We start from the raw sequence: 17977 nt of genomic DNA on the forward strand, positions 1-17977 counted from the left end.
ATATATATATATATATATATATATTTATATATAAAGGTTGCCCACTACGAGATTTGAACAATAATTTCATGTCCTGCTTCATAATTAATATCTATGTTATATAATTTTTTATCTCAGAGGTTTATATTTTAAGCTTATTCGCACATGATTCAAACAACCTACATCACAATTTGACATGATTTTTGTCCGCGCATCGCGCGGGGTACTAATACTAGTTAATTATTAAAGGGAAGAAAGGTAAATCAAAATCTGAATTAATTTGTTTTCATTTTGATTTCATTAATTAATCATCTCTTTGTTCTAAGTTCGCCAAGTGGCTTCTTAATAGCTAGCCAGTTGGCTTAGCCACAATGCAAACTTTATTCCTTTAATATATACTAGTATTCGTACCCGCGCGTTGCGCGGAGAATAATAAATATAATTTTTCATAAGAAAATATATCTTGAAAATACGGTAGATACAAAGGACCATGGAAATATTATTATTTTTGGAACATGTAAATATAATTGATATTCCTACAATGAAGTCATAAGGAAACACAATAAAGAAACATACAATTTATTTCATGAAGTCCAATAATATTCTTTATAGCCTCGAAAAAGCAAGCCATGTATACCAGCTAGAGTGCCACAAACAAAGGTTTCTAATACCCTGAAAATTCAGAAAGACGACAAAGCCATAGTCTTTCAAGATTGAAAAAGTCAGACACATACAGGAAAATAATTATTTCCCACTTGCACAACCTTGACATCCACAATGTACATACTTTATTACACTAACTTTCCTAAGGTTCTTGGGGACACGATATGCACAAGTAGTTGCAAAGTTGTGATCGCGAGGTTGTATGCAATGCAAGCAGCAGAGATGCTCATATCCAGGTTGCATGTCAAAACACTGAAAATAGGAAAGAATTGAATATAAAAAACAAACAGATTTTGTAAGTTGTGGAGAATGTTGGCTTCAAACACTTTCTTCCACCTTTCAATCAGGTTGTGATCTGCATAATGTTGTCCAAATAGAAGTTATACAGCTCTTTTTGATATTTCATTTCTTCCATATTAAAGGTCATAAACATATCTGCCCCTCCGATGTGCAATGGTGAATATGGGCCAGAATGCTTCACACTTTCGTTTACCATCATTAGGGTCATTGCAAATTTTCAAAACCCAGAAAATATAAGTAAAGGTCTGAAAATTTCAATCAACAATGTAAGACAAAAAATATTAATACTCAAAATTCAACTTGCATCAAATTACTCACCTTCTCTCATTGAAGCATCCAACTCATGTAGGGTAGGCTCGATCAACTACCAACCCTCGGGGTATTTATATGTTTTGTCTTGACCCTAGGTATTTTTCAACCGTAAAAAATAAATAAAAAGATACTTACTTCATGCGTAAGACGATGAACATCGTAGTAACAGTTCCCATACCAACTACATGCACATAAATATAATTTTATAGGTAAGTTAACATTTTATAGCCATTAACCAACACCAAGAAGGTGTTATATCTGTACAAAAGTTAGTGTGTAATCATTCCCCGTAAGAATGTAGGAGAGCCTATGAATTCCACTGTATTAACAAGATACTTTATCTGTGTTTCTATTACTACAAAAGTACATATTTTGTACGTAAGCATTTGAATATTTCCAGCAAGGATATAGTTTTATCTTGAAATATCAATGGTTCCTCTGAATCTAAAATACCCTACAATTACACAAAGGAGTGATATTGGTAAGCTTTCTCTGGCTCTTCTTAAACCTCCATCCCTGTCACCTATTTAAACCTGATTAAGGGGGATGGTATAATAAGATGTACTCCTTCCGTTTCAATTTATGTGAACCTGTTTGATTGGCCACAGAGTTTAAGAAAAAAATGAAGACTTTTGGAATTTGTGATCCTAAACAAATCTAAAGGGGGCCCAGAGTATTTGTGTGATTATAAAAGCTTTTCATTAAGGGTTGAATTGTAAGTTTAAGCTAAATTGTTACCAAATTTAGAAAGAGTTCATTCTTTTTGGAACGAATCAAAAAGGAAATAGGTTCACATAAACTGGAACAGAGGAAGTAATTATTTATGCAACTTTAGAATTATGACCAGTAATTTCAACAGCTTATAAAGCTACCAATAACAGTAACTTCTTAACTACTCATAAGAGGAAAAGAATATAGAATCATAAAAGAGATATTGCTGTTATGGAAATGCAACATCCACACCCTTTACCGAATAAAGAAAATGACATTAAGTAAATGCACAGTTACTTGCATGCCTTAGTCCTCTTTTCTAGATTGAACATCTGGAGCACTATAAGTCGGAGTATGAGCAATTGATTATGGTCTTAAATGCAACAGGGTCGACAATAATTGCAAGAGGAAAACTATGACTATCTTATTCTTTCCTAGTGTAGAAGTATAAATATATACAAATCAGCATAATAGCATCAAACTTTTGAGTATCCAACATCATATATCCTCAAGTGGGGAGCTACTTCTGCAACTTACTAATTTTTACTATTGGTATAGTACAGTGGAGATAAATGTGCCTAAAAGGAAAAAGGTTGTAGATCCCACATAACTTAGTGTGTAGCCTCAAATGATAACAGAATCAAACTAAATGATAGAAGCACGCACAGAGGAAACCAATGATTTGAAAAACATAAAAATTGTGGCCTTTTATAATCATAGAATTGTGACAAAAGGCCTCAATTACCATTTCATTATCCTTCATGATAGTAGTATATGAGAAAAATGATTATTGATAAAATAAAAATAAAATATACTCCCTCCGTTTCATATTAAATGAGGTACTTTCCTTTTTAGTCTGTTCCAAAATAAATGACACATTTCTAAATTTGAAAATAATTTAACTTTAAACTCTTTTATTTTACCCATTTACCCTTAATGAGAAGCTTTTATAGCCGTACAAATGTCATGGCCCCACAAACTTTTACCCTTTAAGCTTTTAAGACCACAAGTTTCAAAGGTCTTCTTCTTTTTTCTTAAACTCCGTGCCGAGTCAAACTACCTCATATAATATGAAAGGAAGGAGTACTTCATATTCACAGAAGTTTTCTGCATTGGAAATGTGCCTAACAGGGTTTTGCCAACTGCATATTTAATAACAATGGCAAGATAAGTGAGAGTTAATACCAGCTGTATCGCACAAAGCAAAAGAAAAATAGTTAGGGCAACAAATCGTTAGCTTTTTCTTACCATTATCAAAACAAATTAACTTAAATACAACAATGCCATCAAAATTAACAATATATAAGATCAGAAAATAGTCTCATTGAAGCGAAAGGAAATTGATGATTAATGATCTCCCTTGCTACATTTTCATTAGTCTACAACAAATGCTGACATATAACTTTTTCAAAGACTCACTGACGCCGAAGTGTACATTATTCATCTAATGTAACAAAATCAAAGTAATTATATGAACCTAAGTTTAGGCACCTTGATACTTTAGTGGTCGCCTGTACATAATGCAACTCCATGAAATATTAGAGTGTACATAAAAGCATCAATTGATCCTAAACTATAGAATATAATATGGATATAATATATGAGCAACATTCTAGTAGCTCATGAAGAACCAATCACCAGAGAAGCCAACAGTACTATCAAAGCCGAAAAACGCAAAAAAGCTCTAAGTTCTGTTGGGGGTATAAGTGCAAAGTGCAAACGGAGAAAAACGACAAATATGTGTGTGTGTAAAGACTAATCTATCTATAAGAATAAATACCAAATATATGGACAAAGAAATTGAAGAAAATTTAAAGCCAATAGCCATTCCAAAGGTAAGTTTAAAGAATGCATATGTGAAGCCGACAAACCATATTGCAAATTTTGTTCTTGTCGTGATTTGAACATTGTGGCTCATACTGAAATGATGAAACGTGCCAAAACTCTTTTGATAGAAGGCATTAACAGAAAAGAATATCAGATATTGAGCGAGAAAACAGTTATCTATGCATTTGGTAGATTATTGTAACACCCGATAGCTAATAGCAATTCCTTCCTAGAATATGATCAAAGAAGAAACAAAATGTAAACTCAATGCCAAAAAATAAGAACACTATTACTCTCTAATTATTGTATAAGAAGTTCTAATTACAATAGCTTTCTAATTAATATAGCTAAGTTTCTTTTTTATCTATATAATAGAACTGTCCTAATCAACTTTTGCGCACCTCACGACTATTGCTTAGAAGTACCACCTTATGTTTTTTTGTGTCTTTCATTTTTTGAACTCAATTATATATAAATCTTTAATTAATAAAGTTAAGCAATGACGACAACTTCAAGACATCACTTCTTGTGAAATTGCTAGCTTAGTCAAAAAATTTAAATACCATAACATATATCACATCTACAACGAACTTCAATAAACTTTAAAAACAAAATTTTGCTTTTTTGAACTCAATTATATATAAATCTTTAATTAATAAAGTTAAGCAATGACGGCAACTTCAAGACATCACATCCTGTGAAATTGCTACTTTAGTTAAAAAATTTAAATACCACAACATATATCACTTCTGCAACCAACTTCAATAAAATTTAAAAATAAAATTTTGCATCACAAATCAAAGATCAAGTAGCAGACATACAAAGTAACTTCAATCAGGTTAAAAGGGTATATTTAATTTACGCCAAAGAAAAAGACAGAGGACAATTGTAATGGATTAACGAGACTTCATAACAATCAAATATATCTGTTTCAAAAGTCATGATCAGTTTTAATTGTTTGTAACTTTAAGAAAAATAGTACTAATTTTATAGTGCAAATCTGCATATAGTGATAAAAGTTCATACCGTTCTTACGCGAGGAATATTTAGCCCGTTTCTGTTTCCGTATGCATATTTCAAAGTTTTTCTTGTGAGTTTCTCTGTTCTTCCATGTCAAATTACCTAGAAACTGAATTTGGTGTGAGAAGTTGTAGAGCCATCTGAAGAAGAGATATTAGTACTGTATAAAAGTAACTGATCTGACAATTTGACAAAAATGTGAAGTCATGTTACTGGAACCCAGGGAAAAAGAGTTCGTGGTTAAAGAATTGAAATCGTGATGAGACATCGTGAGATTGAAGTGCCGAATTTGAAGGATAAAATTATTAGGGCAAATAGGTAAAAATGGCGTTCCCAATTGTCGTTCTTTAAGGTTTCAAATGTACAGACGTTTTCTTTTAAAAAAGGAAGAAACTACTTTTTTTAGATATAGAATACCTAATTAACTGCTCGTTTTCTTTAAAAAAATGTTGATACTATTTTTTTTTAAATATGGAACACCTAACGTAGGGATGGTGCTTTCTTTTTAAAAAACATAGAAACTACACTTCTTTTAAAAAAAATATATAGAATACCTAATTAATTGTTTCTTATAATTCTTGGTTATCTAATTGTATTATCCATTACTTAATATTGTTAAATTAAAATACGAATTATTAATAAATTACCAATTTAGTATAAACTACTGCCACACACACACTACTACTACTATATTAGTAAGAAATTACTCTCCAATTTGAATTGGTAACTTTTGATTTTTTGATTTTTTTATTGTAAAAATAATTATAAAACTCCAATTTGAATGATTAGAATATTTTTTTTGTAATTTTCTTTTTATTGATAATTATATGATATCTATATTTGTTAATTCAAGTAGTGTAACCAACTAATTCAAAATTTAAAATTCAAAAAAAAATAGTTAGAAAAGTAGTTTATTTTGTCTTAACAATGCCACTTGGCTTTTTGTGGTCAAGACACTTGTCTTAATGTAGTGCTTTTGCTTCTCCTATTCCATATAGATAGATATACATAAATAAAAATTTGAATTAATTTGTTTCCATTTTGATTTCATTAATTAATCATCTCTTTGTTCTAAGTTTGCCAAGTGACTTCTTAATAGCTAGCCACTTGGCTTAACCACAATGCAAACTTTATTCCTATATATATATATATATATATAGATATAGATATAGATTTAAGATGATTAGTTTATCTATAATAATTTGGTAATATTAAATGCGTAAATTTATTTCGTCTATGAGCTAAATTTACCACGTGACAGATAAAGAGCGAGTATGCTTCTTAAAACTTCGTGAAATAACCCCTATTACCCGTATTTACGCAGGAAAAAAATGCCATGGACTTTCTTGTTATTTTTCATAAATTGTATGCCCATTTCGTTTTATAACCCATAAAAGGAAAAGCTACCCTTTCTCCCATAATTAATTACCGAACTCTTCCCAAATAACTCTTTTATCCAAGCCGTCAATTACCACCGAGCATCTAATCTCCACCGTCGATCTTGCCACGTAAGATAACACGTCATTATATTTTCTCAAATTCCCTGCCAATAAATCAAATCTCTCACCGTTAACTGTAATCATAAACGGAGATAAAGGATGCCACGTGGCGAAATTTATTGAACGATATTTCTACAAAAAAGTTTCTCTGAAAATTGTAAAACCAAAACGAACCCTAAAACCTCTCTCACTTTCGCTTTTCTTTCTCTCCTTAGGGGAAAAAAGGAAGGGTAAAATTCAGAAAAACGATATTATTTACAAAAATTTAAATTAATAAGATAAAATCAGTTAGGGTTTCCAATCGAACCAAATCACACTAGTTCCCCCCCCCCCCCCCTCAATTTCTCTGATCGGAGCCCTAGAATTTCACCCTTTGCATGTGGCGGATCTTCGCCATTTTCGGTTTCTAGTTCGATAATTCCGAGGAAAAGGTACGTGTATTTCTGTATGTTGAATTTAATCTATTCAATTGAAGAAATGTATCCATTTCTTTTGTTAATTGTGAAGGTTTTTGTGTTTTGATTGAGTATTTTGTTGCGAATTTCTGCCTAACAGATCTGGAAATACGTATTTTGTGTGAACATATGATGTGTGATGGAATATGAAATTTGGGGAATTATTTGTTGTTCGGTTATTGAGTGATTATTGTAGATGGAAAGTGGTGTCGAAGAAAAATCTGGTGGTGGTTCTGTCGAGAATTCGAAGAAACAAAGGTCTTTGGATCTGCAGACACTGTATAAGTTTGGGGATTTGAAGAAGGTGAAATTTTCTGCTGAGGACAGTGATATTGATGTTAGGAAGAAGAAGAAGAAGAAGAGGAAGAGTATAAAAGAGGTGTCATTGGACAAGCCTGAGCCATCTGGGAAGAAGAGTAGGACTAACACAGATGAGGATCATGTGAATGGGGGGGATAGTGGGGGACCAGTTGAATCGCAGTTATCATCATCTGGGCTGGAGAAAAGGTTGAATTACAGCAATGGGTTGAATGGATTTTCTCTTAGTTTAGATAGTAATGGTAATGCTATTCCAATTCCTAAGCGCCCGCGTGGTTCTGTGGGGCGAAGGAAGTTTGATAGTAGTGGTCGAGGTTCGCAGTTATCATCGAGGATTCAGACTTCTGTCATCGGCAATGGCAAGTTAAAAAGTGAACCCGAGGAGACTGAGGGTGATCAGCTTCCAAAAAAGCGGGCCTTTTCTGGTGGAGAAGCTAAAAGTGATGAAGGGACTTCTAAATTACCTAGTAGTTCGGCTGGCAATGGTGTTACCGTCAAGGTAAAGAGAAAGATAAGTGTTGATGAATCACGGGAAAAGAAGAAAGATAAGGCGAGTTCAATTCGGCATGCTAAGGAAGATGGTCATGTAGCTGTAAATAATGGTGAAGCATCTTCTAGAAAGCACCGGAGTACTCGTAACAAGAGAAAGGATTTGTCATCTTCGAGTAGAAAATCTGTAAAACGGGGTTTACCATCTGGAGATAACTTCGGAAGCTTTTGTCAAGATTCTTTGGATGATGATGATGAGGAGAACCTTGAGCAGAATGCAGCAAGGATGCTGTCATCGAGATTTGACCCTAGTTGTACAGGTTTTTCTTCCAAAAGTAGATCTTCAGCATCACTATCTGCTGAACGATTATCTTCTTTACTCACTTCTGGTCAGGATTTTGTTAGTCGGGAGGGGAATTCCTTGGCTGGTTCAGAATCTGCATCAGTTGATACTGCTAGCAGAGTTCTACGACCAAGGCAGAAGTTCAAAGCGAGGGGTATTTCTAGGAAACGCCGTCATTTCTATGAAGTTCTTCCTAAGGATTTGGATGCTTACTGGGTATTGAACCGAAGGATTAAAGTCTTTTGGCCATTGGATGAGAGTTGGTATTATGGTCTTCTGAATGATTATGACCCAGAGAGGAAACTCCATCATGTTAAATATGATGACCGAGATGAGGAATGGATAAACCTAGAAACTGAGCGGTTTAAACTCTTGCTTTTACCTGTGGAGGTACCTGGAAAAAAGAAAGTCAGGAAATCTGCAAATGTTAAGAAAAACATTGAGAAAAGAAAATTAGACTTGACTGTAGATGATGACAGCCACCCAGGTAACAGTCTGGACTCAGAGCCCATTATATCTTGGTTGGCTCGATCATCTCGTCGAGTAAAGTCTTCTCCTTCCAGGCCGTCGAAGAAACAGAAATCGTTTCAGTTATCTACCCCTGTTGTCTCATCACCGCTACATGCCAAAACTGAGAGCACAAACTGGAATTTAGGTTCCTTGAACAACAGTAAAGGCAAGCCAGATTGTGATCTTTTGTTCCCTGACAAACTGATTGATCTTAGCAAGGCTGAGAATTCTTTCGGAAGTCATAGCAGCCACAAAGATAGAAAACCTGTTGTTTATGTTCGAAGGCGTTTCCACAAGAAGAGGGATGGACTATTACCTGTGTATGAAGCTGACAAAGCTTATGGAGCTGGTATATCTACCGTTTCTGTTGCACCAGCTGTGGATGGATTGCAGAACTGTAATACCAGTATTATGTGCATTCCTGGCCCTGAGAGAGAGAAATTATTGCCTGCAGTTAATGATGAAGGGGTGCTAAGATTAAACATGCCATTGCTAGAAGCTAAGCAATTCAGGGTTGAAATATGTCTACCCACATTGCCGTTGTTGCTGCTTGAAGCAGAACAGATTTGGCTGTCTCACACTGTTTTGCTGCTGCAGCATGGTGCCATTGTGATAAGGTGGCCAAAAATTATTTTGGAGATGCTTTTTGTTGATAATGCAGTTGGACTCAGGTTTCTTTTATTTGAGTGTTGCCTCAACCACGCCATGGCCTTTATTTTCTTTGTCCTAACATTATTCAATCAAGCTGATGAAGCATGGAGGTTTGAGAGTCTTCAGTTACCTGTAACTTCAGTAAGGTTTCGGCTTTCTTCTATTCAGGATTCTAGGAAGCAGCAGTCTTTTGCATTTTACTGTTTTTCTAAACTCAAATATTCAAAATGGTTATACCTGGACTCCAAGCTTCAGAAACGTAGTTTGCTTGCTAAGCAGCTGCCCCTCTCCGAGTGCACATATGAGAATATCAAGTCCCTCGATTGCAGAAGTGAGCAATTACAGTTCAATGCTCATGCAGACCCTTCCTCATTTAAGGTACTTCTCATTCTCAATGTGATGTGTAGGTCTGCTATTTTGTTCTTCGTTCTAGCCTTCATCTTTTGATGTATCTTTTGTTCTTAATGCTACAGGCAGGGTAGTATGCTATATCTCTTTTGTTCTTTTGCTGTTTCCTTTTTCCCTCTTTCCAGATTTTACTTATCCCCATCTATGTTTCACCATTGTTATTTGTAACTAACCATGGTGATCATGATCATATCTTATTTACTTGCAGAAGAAGTTAGTGCTAGCTTGCCTGCCCACAGGCACCTCGATAGAGTGTTCCAGTGCAAGGCTTACTAGTTCTACTTTTAGTTCTGCAATGAAGCTCGGAAGAATTCCTCCTTTTGCTCTATCATTTGCTGCTGCACCCACTTTCTTCATATGCCTACATCTCAGGTTACTCATGGAGCGCAACTTTGCTTGTGTTAGCCTTCAGGATTATGATTCTATAAATGCTTGCCAGCCAGTTAAAGATGACGGCAGTAGGGTGGAGTGCTCTGATATCGCTGAGAATATTGTAGCTTCATCTACTGGAGCTACTGGAGGGTCATCATTTGCTGAACGGAAACTGGGGAGTTTAGCGTGTAAACAACAGCTTAGTGAACATGTTTCATTGAAGTCATCTCAAAATTGTCAATTAGATATTACCCAGAGCTCTTTCATTGCCAAACATTCTGAATTGGGCACGTCTGATGTGATTGTTGTGTCAAACAAATCGGAATCTGTTGGTCAAGGATTAGACCAGTTTGTTGCATCTCCAGGGAGAAGGCAGTCTAACAATATATCTCACAGCTTGTCCAGTGCTCGGTGCCATTCTGGATTGGTGGGGATGAGTGTTGTAATTCCATCATTTGACCAAGTAGAGGGACTATCAGAAGGAAAAGGAATTATCTTGGGCGGGGCATCTCATTTGACTCTGAATAAAAGTGATGGCATGATTTCTAGCCCAAACCTAACTGTTACTAGTAATGTGGTCCAATGTCCCATTATTGCTGGTATGAGTGATCACATGGTCCAGAGCCCCAACCCTTCTGGTCCTAGAGGATTGCTGTGTCGTAACAGAAACAGCTCCAGTTCTTCCCCTTTTGGAGAAATTTCACCTGTGTTGGTTGATGGGAAGACAAATTTTACACGTGGTGGATTTGGCAACGGGCCAAAGAAACCTCGAACGCAGGTGCAGTACACATTGCCATACGGAGGTTATGATTTGGGTTCAATGCACAGAAATCACAGCCCACGAACTCTTCCTTATAAAAGAATCAGAAGAGCTAGTGAGAAGAAGAATGCAGATAATTGTAGTGGTTCACAGAGAAATATTGAGTTACTATCTTGTGATGCAAATGTGTTGGTCACTGTTCCGGACAAAGGGTGGAGAGAATTTGGAGCACGGGTGGTCCTGGAAATTGCGGGTCACAATGAATGGAGAATTGCTGTCAAATTTTCTGGGGTTACCAAGTATTCATATAAAGTTCATAACATTTTGCAGCCTGGCTCTACCAATCGCTTTACACATGCCATGATGTGGAAAGGGGGAAAGGATTGGGTCCTGGAGTTTCCTGACAGAAGCCAGTGGATGTTGTTCAAGGAGATGCATGAAGAGTGTTATAACAGGAATATACGTGCTGCCTCAGTTAAAAACATTCCTATTCCTGGTGTTCGTTTGATAGAAGAAATTGAAGATTATGCATCAGAAGTCTCCTTCATTCGCTCTTCAGCAAAGTACTATCGACAGGTTGAAAGTGATGTTGACATGGCCATGGATCCGTCACATATATTATATGACATGGACAGTGAGGACGAGCAGTGGTTGTCCAAGAATAATTTCTCTTGCTCCGGTGAGAGTAAATGTGAAGAGATATCTGATGAATTGTTTGAGAAGACGATGGACATGTTTGAGAAAGTTGCATATGCCCGTCAACGTGATCACTTTACGCCCGATGAGCTGGAAGAGCTGATGGTTGGTGTAGGGTCCATGGAAGTCGTTAGATCTGTTTATGACCATTGGGGGATTAAGCGTCAGAAAAAGGGCATGGCATTAATACGCCATCTCCAGGTATGATTAAATTGATATTGGCAACATCAATTGCCGGCATCTGATCCTGTGTTACTACACCTTTTAGCTGTGATTAGCTGCTGAAAATATATTTGCTAAATATTTACACAAATAATTTGAGTGGCGGTCTTGTTATAAATTTAAACAAGCTTATATTTATACAAGCTTTTAGGGGGTTAGAGTCCGTATCTTTGGTCTTGGGATCTATTACTTATGAGATTTGACCAATTTTGGTAGCGTTTTTGGCTGTAAATGGAGGAAGGGGACAAACATGCTTATGGATAACAACTTTATTTATTTATTTGGTCTCTGCACCAAATTATTAAAATTGTGATGCCTTCTGTTTGTTCGGCAAGATGGTCCACTTGCGCTGATGGTGCTCAAGCCTCTGTGGAGAAACATATTCTACACTTATTTAAGGGTTGTAAACATATCGAGCTATCGTAAGTGGGCATCATATTATGCCCAGTAATTTGAGTCCTCTTGGATGATGTACTGTGGTTGATGTCCAGTTGTTTATAGGATAGACCTTGAATTGCACATGACTCATCATGACTTTAGTGTTATTGTACTCTGACCAATTAATTTAAAGGACAAAAAATCATGCCCTCTACAACCCGTATTAACCAAATCGATCTTTCTTTTTTCTTCTAATAAAGTAAGGTAATTTTATTAAGGAAGCACCAAGAAGGTACTATCAAATACACTGGGCTTGGCTGTTTTCTAGGTGTAAGCAGTGTTATCAAAGCGCACTTAAAGCGTGCTTCAGCCCTGAAGCAAGGCTCAAAACATGTTGAGCGCTTTGCCCCGCTTAGCGGGCGCTTCATTGTTGTCGTCAAGGTTCTAAGGCATACTTTTCCTTGCCAATGAGCGTAATTGTGAAGAGGTGACACTAAACAATTGATATTTCACTTTATCGTAAATTTTCCTCAATTTCTATGTCAATATATTTGGTATTCATGCTTATAGATATTAGTCTTGGACTATACATACATATTTGTAGTTTTTCTCCATTTGCGCCTTTCTTCATTAATGCCCACTTTTTATTTTCACTTTGGCTTAAAAAATGGCAGACATACCTTAGAGCTTTTTTGCGCTTTTCGCCTTTGATAACACTCGGTGTAAGTAGTCTATCAATTCCACTTATCCCAAAAGGAAAAATCTATCAAGTGCAAAATGTCCTCTCTATCAACAACAATGTTTTCCCTATAGCAAAAGCATAAAATTTACATTTGAGGTATTTACCTTTTGTCTATCAGAAAAGTTTTCCGTCTTTCTGTTCATATTGTCTGAAAAACACGATGGAATGGTCTTCCAGTATGGTTTCTGTGTTTTTTTTCCGGAGTTTCTGTGTTTTTTTCCAGAGTTTCTGTGCCTGGCCTGCCTGCCAAGTGCCACCTTATTGGAGCCTGCTTTGCTTCACCTGGTATCACCGATTGACCTCCATATAGTTAAGAAACATTGTCCATATCAGCAATTTTGTCTTCAGTATAGAAGATGATGCTTAATTGACTCTGTATCTTGTTCACGGACATACCACCTGCTGTTTATATTCTATTTCTTAGTAAAATCAGGAGGGGCATTGGTTTTCTGTATCATCTTCCTAGGCCAAGTTCTTCTACGTCCTTCCTTGCATAACTAGGATCTGATAACATGACTTACCCATAAAGAATCCAGTTTTACTGCTTGTCCAGGATGTAGAATTTACATCCAGCACAGCAGTCTCCAATATATTAAACTTGTCACAAGAAAAAGTCTCCAATTTATTAAACAATATATTTTCCCTTTCAATTTCCCAATTAAAGGAATTTCTTCTGAAGAGTCCATCCTGTAGTGTTAAGGCAGTCTGCAACATTGCAGTTTTATCAGTAACCAGACACAAGTTGTGGAATTAAATCTTTTAAACCCATCTCCTCCAGCCCTTTGACAAGCCAAAACCTGATCTTCTGCTCATTCCCCACTTTTAGTTTTGGATTCTTCTAACAAATTTTTTATGTCTGCACTGCAATGCCATGATGGGCTGTCATTGGTTTTTACATCTTACATTATCTTTCCCGTATTAAGTTATGAGAAGTTGCTTCTACAATTCATTTTTTTCTTCATTATATCTCCAATACCATTTCAGCATCGGGCTTTTGTTTTGAAGTTTCAGGTTTTTCACTCCCATGCGCTTTCCTTTTCTCCCTGATTCCTGTCCTATTTCATCAGGTGAACTCCCTCCTTTTCTTTATCCTAAAACCCATAAAAAATCATTTCTGATTGGGCTTCTTCGCCACTATGCCTGGAATGGGAATCTATGACATCGAACAAGTAGGGGTTTTATGCAAGACTTACCAGTGTGTTAGTTTCCACCGAAGATACTACTGTCTTTTCTAAGGATCCAATTTTCATTTGCATTTTCCGGATACTGTCTTCCAAACACCAGAATCCTTTTGTTTTGCTCGCAATGGTAATCCCAACAAATTATCGGGAATTTCTCCACCGTTGTAACCCAAAATCTGGCCTATTCATTTATGCAACGGTTTGCATTAACTGAAATCATGATGGGTAACCAGAGATTGCTTCAAAAGCTACATAATCATTTTAAAATACTTTATCTACTTGCAGTGTATCATCGGCATACCATATGTGGGAAACCTAAACTTCTCTGGTATCAATTTTAAACCCTTGCTACCAGCTAGGATCTGGAGCTCTTAACATCAAATGAAAACCTTCCATGACTATTGGAAAGAAGATTGGGAGGTCTTTTGTCTCAATTCCCTTTGTGGACCGAAAAGTCTTTTTGGGGAACCATTTTGATTGCAGAAAATTTCATTGGATCCTGTGGGTTTTCACCAAATCCCATAACTTCAGAATCGTTAGTAAGAAGGCTCAATTATAACTTTAGTTTGCTTTTATAAATTAACCAAGATCAACCTTTCTTTAGGAGTAAATAAAATTGGTTGAATGCTTGTGTTTTAGAGATGGAGTAATATGGATAGTGAGGATTCATGGAGCAAACTCCAACTTAGCTTGGGATTGAGTTTGAGGCGAAACTGTTGTTGGTGTTGTTGCCTTTTTTTCTTTTCAAAAGAGATGATATCAACATTTGGTATATCATCCAATAGAGCTGTTATAGCCTGTAAGGAAAAAAGAGGTAAAACTAAAAATATAGGTACTTAGAAACTATATGCAATCAGTAGTTCTAGAGTATATAGTTGTACGGTTAAGAGGAAGCAATCAATCAGACTAAGTTTGAAGTTGGTCATGACTCATGACAGTGCCGGGTTTTGAATATTGTAGTGAACCAACCATATCCTAGTTTTTCACCGCATTGAATATCTCGTAACTTTCCTTCCTTCAATTGAGATTTTTCAATTTGATCAGTCCTCCCTTCAGTTTAGATTATCTGTATTTGACGAGGGATGTCTGCGCTGATGTGTCTTGATCTTTGTTATGACCTTTCACTGCATCAGCTACATTGGCGGTGCTTGCTGGCGGGCCCTTATGAGTTTGCTTTGAAAGATGCTTCTTGTGAGTAAACAACTTGCCCACTCTGTTGTGAAGGCAAGAGCCAACATATGCTCTACCTGATGTGCGATTAAGAAATGCCTTCATTAAATTCAATCTTTAAAGATGTCCCAATTTGAGACATGGCACATTTTGATGATTGGAGAGATGAGATACTATGCCCGTTTGTCCTTTTCGAACTGTATGTGTGTGTCCCAGTTTTATAAAGGAATTGTTAAAGAATTGTGCTGTTGTCTTTACTGTGCTTTTTTATTGCCCCGGCGACTCTTTGCTGACTTTAACTGATAAAAAAGTACTCCTTTGATTGCTCACTTGGGTGAATGCCATGTTTATTGGTATGTTCCCTACCTTGCTAAACTGTCTATATCAGATTGATACCCTTTCATGTGTCTTATATTTCTCGTGGTCGTATTTATTAAATTCCTTCATGCTTAAGTTTTCATTTGTATTGCTTGCAATACTATTTGATGGGATTGATCTTTCTGAGACAATTTACTGATTCTTTTTCTTTTTCCTTCAGCCCCCCCTTTGGGAGAGGTATCAGCAGCAACTGAAGGACTGGGAGCAAGCAATGTCAAATGCAAATCTTGGCTTTGCCAGTGTAGGCCAGGAGAAAGCAGCTTCCGTGGAGAAACCACCTATGTCTGCATTTTGTTTGAAGCCTCGAGGTCTGGAGGTTCCTAACAAGGGCTCAAAACAACGCTCACATAGAAAAATCTCAGTTTCAGGACACAGTCATGCTGTCCCAAGGGATCAAGATGGTCTTCATCCCTTTGGTACATGTCTTACTACCATGCAAACATCCATGCCTTTTTGTTTTAAAAATATTATTTTTCTTTTTTTCTTATCTTGCGTAACTACTTTATAGTGATTTTATAAAAGAATGTTTTTTTCCTTCACAGGGAGAAGATTAAATGGATATGCGCATGGAGATGAGATGGTTGTGTATCAGAGCCATGAATATTCAGATGGTTCTCCTATGCTTCATCCGTCACCCCGAGTTTTTTCTCCACGAGAGGCTTCTGGGTTTTTTTCCTTGAACTCAGATGTGTCAGATTGGAATCATCAGCCGAAGTTTTATAGGAACAAACCAAAGAAGATCGGGTCATTTCACTCTCTTAGTAATCGACAGATGGTGGCTTCATTTGATCAAAGAACTGTTGTGAAGCGAAATGGGGTTCATAGGTGGAATATGGGCTTACCTGAGTGGCCTAGTCAAAAGCATCAACCTGAAGGATCTCGTGGGCTTGCAATTGAGCAATTTGACAGTTCAGATCTTCATGAGTTCAGGTTGCATGATGCCTCTGGAGCAGCACAGCATGCTCTTAACATGGCTAAACTTAAGAGGGAGAGGGCCCAGAGGTTACTCTACAGAGCTGATCTAGCCATCCATAAAGCTGTTGTTGCTCTCATGACTGCTGAGGCAATCAAAGCTGCTGCTGAGAGCACAAACGTTGATGGTTAGCTTGTCTCTGAATATGTGGTTGCCAGAATCAAGTTCCCTGATCCGTGCTAATGGCATGTCCAGCCCAAGTCATCATCTACCCTTGGGATGCGCTAAGTTTGCAAAATGACGATGGTATAGCATCCGTCATTGTTAATAGCATTTTGCAAGGATATTCAACGTAGGTGGCTGGGGCAGTCTTGGTAGAAGAATTTTTGTTTTCTGCCTTAGTCATGATGCATTCTCCAATTATACGTCATCATAGTCAAGGCAGTTTTGGTACATAGTTTTTAGCTTCTCTTTGCCCACTAGTGTTCCGGGGAGCAGGTTTTTCCAGTTCATTGCAACGGAAGGGCTCGTGCCGGTAAGGGGTGCAGGGAATTTTGCTACGCTGATCATTGTACAGATTTTATCAGTGTTTCCTCTTCTTTTAGCTTCTTTGTTTTTTGTTGACCCGCTTAACCTTAGCGTAGTGCCTGATGCCGAAGGAGCAATTGTCCGAAATAATATAATACGTCTCTTGAAAGAAAATCATAAATTTGAGTTTGGGCTATGGAGCAGCTATTATTTGTATTTAAGGAGAGCACCTTATTTGGAAAACAGAGGAAGGATATGGCTGTAAGTAATTATCTCATTAAATGAGGCATTAATCTTTTGCTTCTACAATTCACAATGAAGTTCGAAATGATGTCAAATGTTAACATATTGGCAGCATGCGGATAGTTGCATTTGCTTGATCTTTCTATGAAGTGCATGAACTTCTCTATTTCTATTCAGTTTTCGTACGACAGGCATTTGAATGTGTTGGTACCAGTTGGTGTATAGTTAATTTTCTGTGATACGCACATACATGTAAATTTGTACATATTTGTTAATTTTGTAGTAAGCTTGTTCCGGCTGTATGTATGCAAGCGCGCGCACGCACACTGCATACACCATATTGCCTAAGCCTTTCCCCTTGAAACCTCTTAAAGACTTAAACTGAGAAGAACCAAAAGAATCAAAAGAGGGGTAGTGAGGCCCATTTGTGGTTTGATTGGGATGGGGTGATTGATGCAAAAGGGACTTTTTCGGGGTGGTTTTAGCGGAATATCCTCAGAATTTGTGGTATTTAGAAAATAACTTCGGATCCGCAAAAGTTCTTCACGGGTTTCTCTATCGGATTAAATTGTTTATCGAGGTCACCGATTGTCATACCTTTGCTCTTCAGGATTTCTCTATCAATTTGGTAGAGTAGATATTATTATCACTCTACATATCTATTAAGTTGTTCATGAAAGTCTACCAGATTGTCATACTTCTGCTCTTTAGGGATTTCTCTACCGGGTCGATAGAATTGATGTTATATTTTGTTTACCTAACTGTTAAGTTGTTCATCTAAGTCTATCGAATTGGCATACTTTTTTTGGGTTGTTTTAACAAAGTGTTCTTCAAATTTGCAACTTCAATTTCGATCAAAGCATCCCAAATCTGCTCCAAATGATCTCAAATTTGAAACAAAGCATCAAA

General features: G+C 36.7%; 1 protein-coding gene and 1 pseudogene across 1 annotated transcript; one reads left to right on the forward strand and one right to left on the reverse strand.

Moving 5' to 3' along the window:
- Positions 1 to 723: 723 nt before the first annotated feature.
- LOC109205604 lies at positions 724 to 1353 on the reverse strand (annotated as a pseudogene).
- A 5288-nt stretch (positions 1354 to 6641) lies between these two features.
- LOC109205606 lies at positions 6642 to 17240 on the forward strand. The gene is made up of 5 exons (XM_019368320.1): positions 6642 to 6742; positions 6867 to 9455; positions 9694 to 11514; positions 15545 to 15800; positions 15927 to 17240. Exons 2-5 carry the CDS (start codon positions 6963 to 6965, stop codon positions 16487 to 16489), a joined length of 5133 nt encoding a protein of 1710 aa, XP_019223865.1. The 5' UTR covers positions 6642 to 6742; positions 6867 to 6962; the 3' UTR covers positions 16490 to 17240.
- The last annotated feature ends 737 nt before the right edge of the window (positions 17241 to 17977 follow it).

The sequence above is a fragment of the Nicotiana attenuata genome, unplaced genomic scaffold (genome assembly GCF_001879085.1).
Source record: "Nicotiana attenuata strain UT unplaced genomic scaffold, NIATTr2, whole genome shotgun sequence".
Taxonomy (NCBI): domain Eukaryota; kingdom Viridiplantae; phylum Streptophyta; class Magnoliopsida; order Solanales; family Solanaceae; genus Nicotiana; species Nicotiana attenuata.

Bases quoted from the DNA above. Each gene is read 5' to 3' on its own strand.
- LOC109205606 (XM_019368320.1), top strand. From the start codon at position 6,963: ATGGAAAGTGGTGTCGAAGAAAAATCTGGTGGTGGTTCTGTCGAGAAT. The intron at 11,515-15,544 runs GTATGATTAAAT...TTTTTCCTTCAG, and splicing joins CATTAATACGCCATCTCCAG to CCCCCCCTTTGGGAGAGGTA. The intron at 15,801-15,926 runs GTACATGTCTTA...TTTCCTTCACAG, and splicing joins AGATGGTCTTCATCCCTTTG to GGAGAAGATTAAATGGATAT.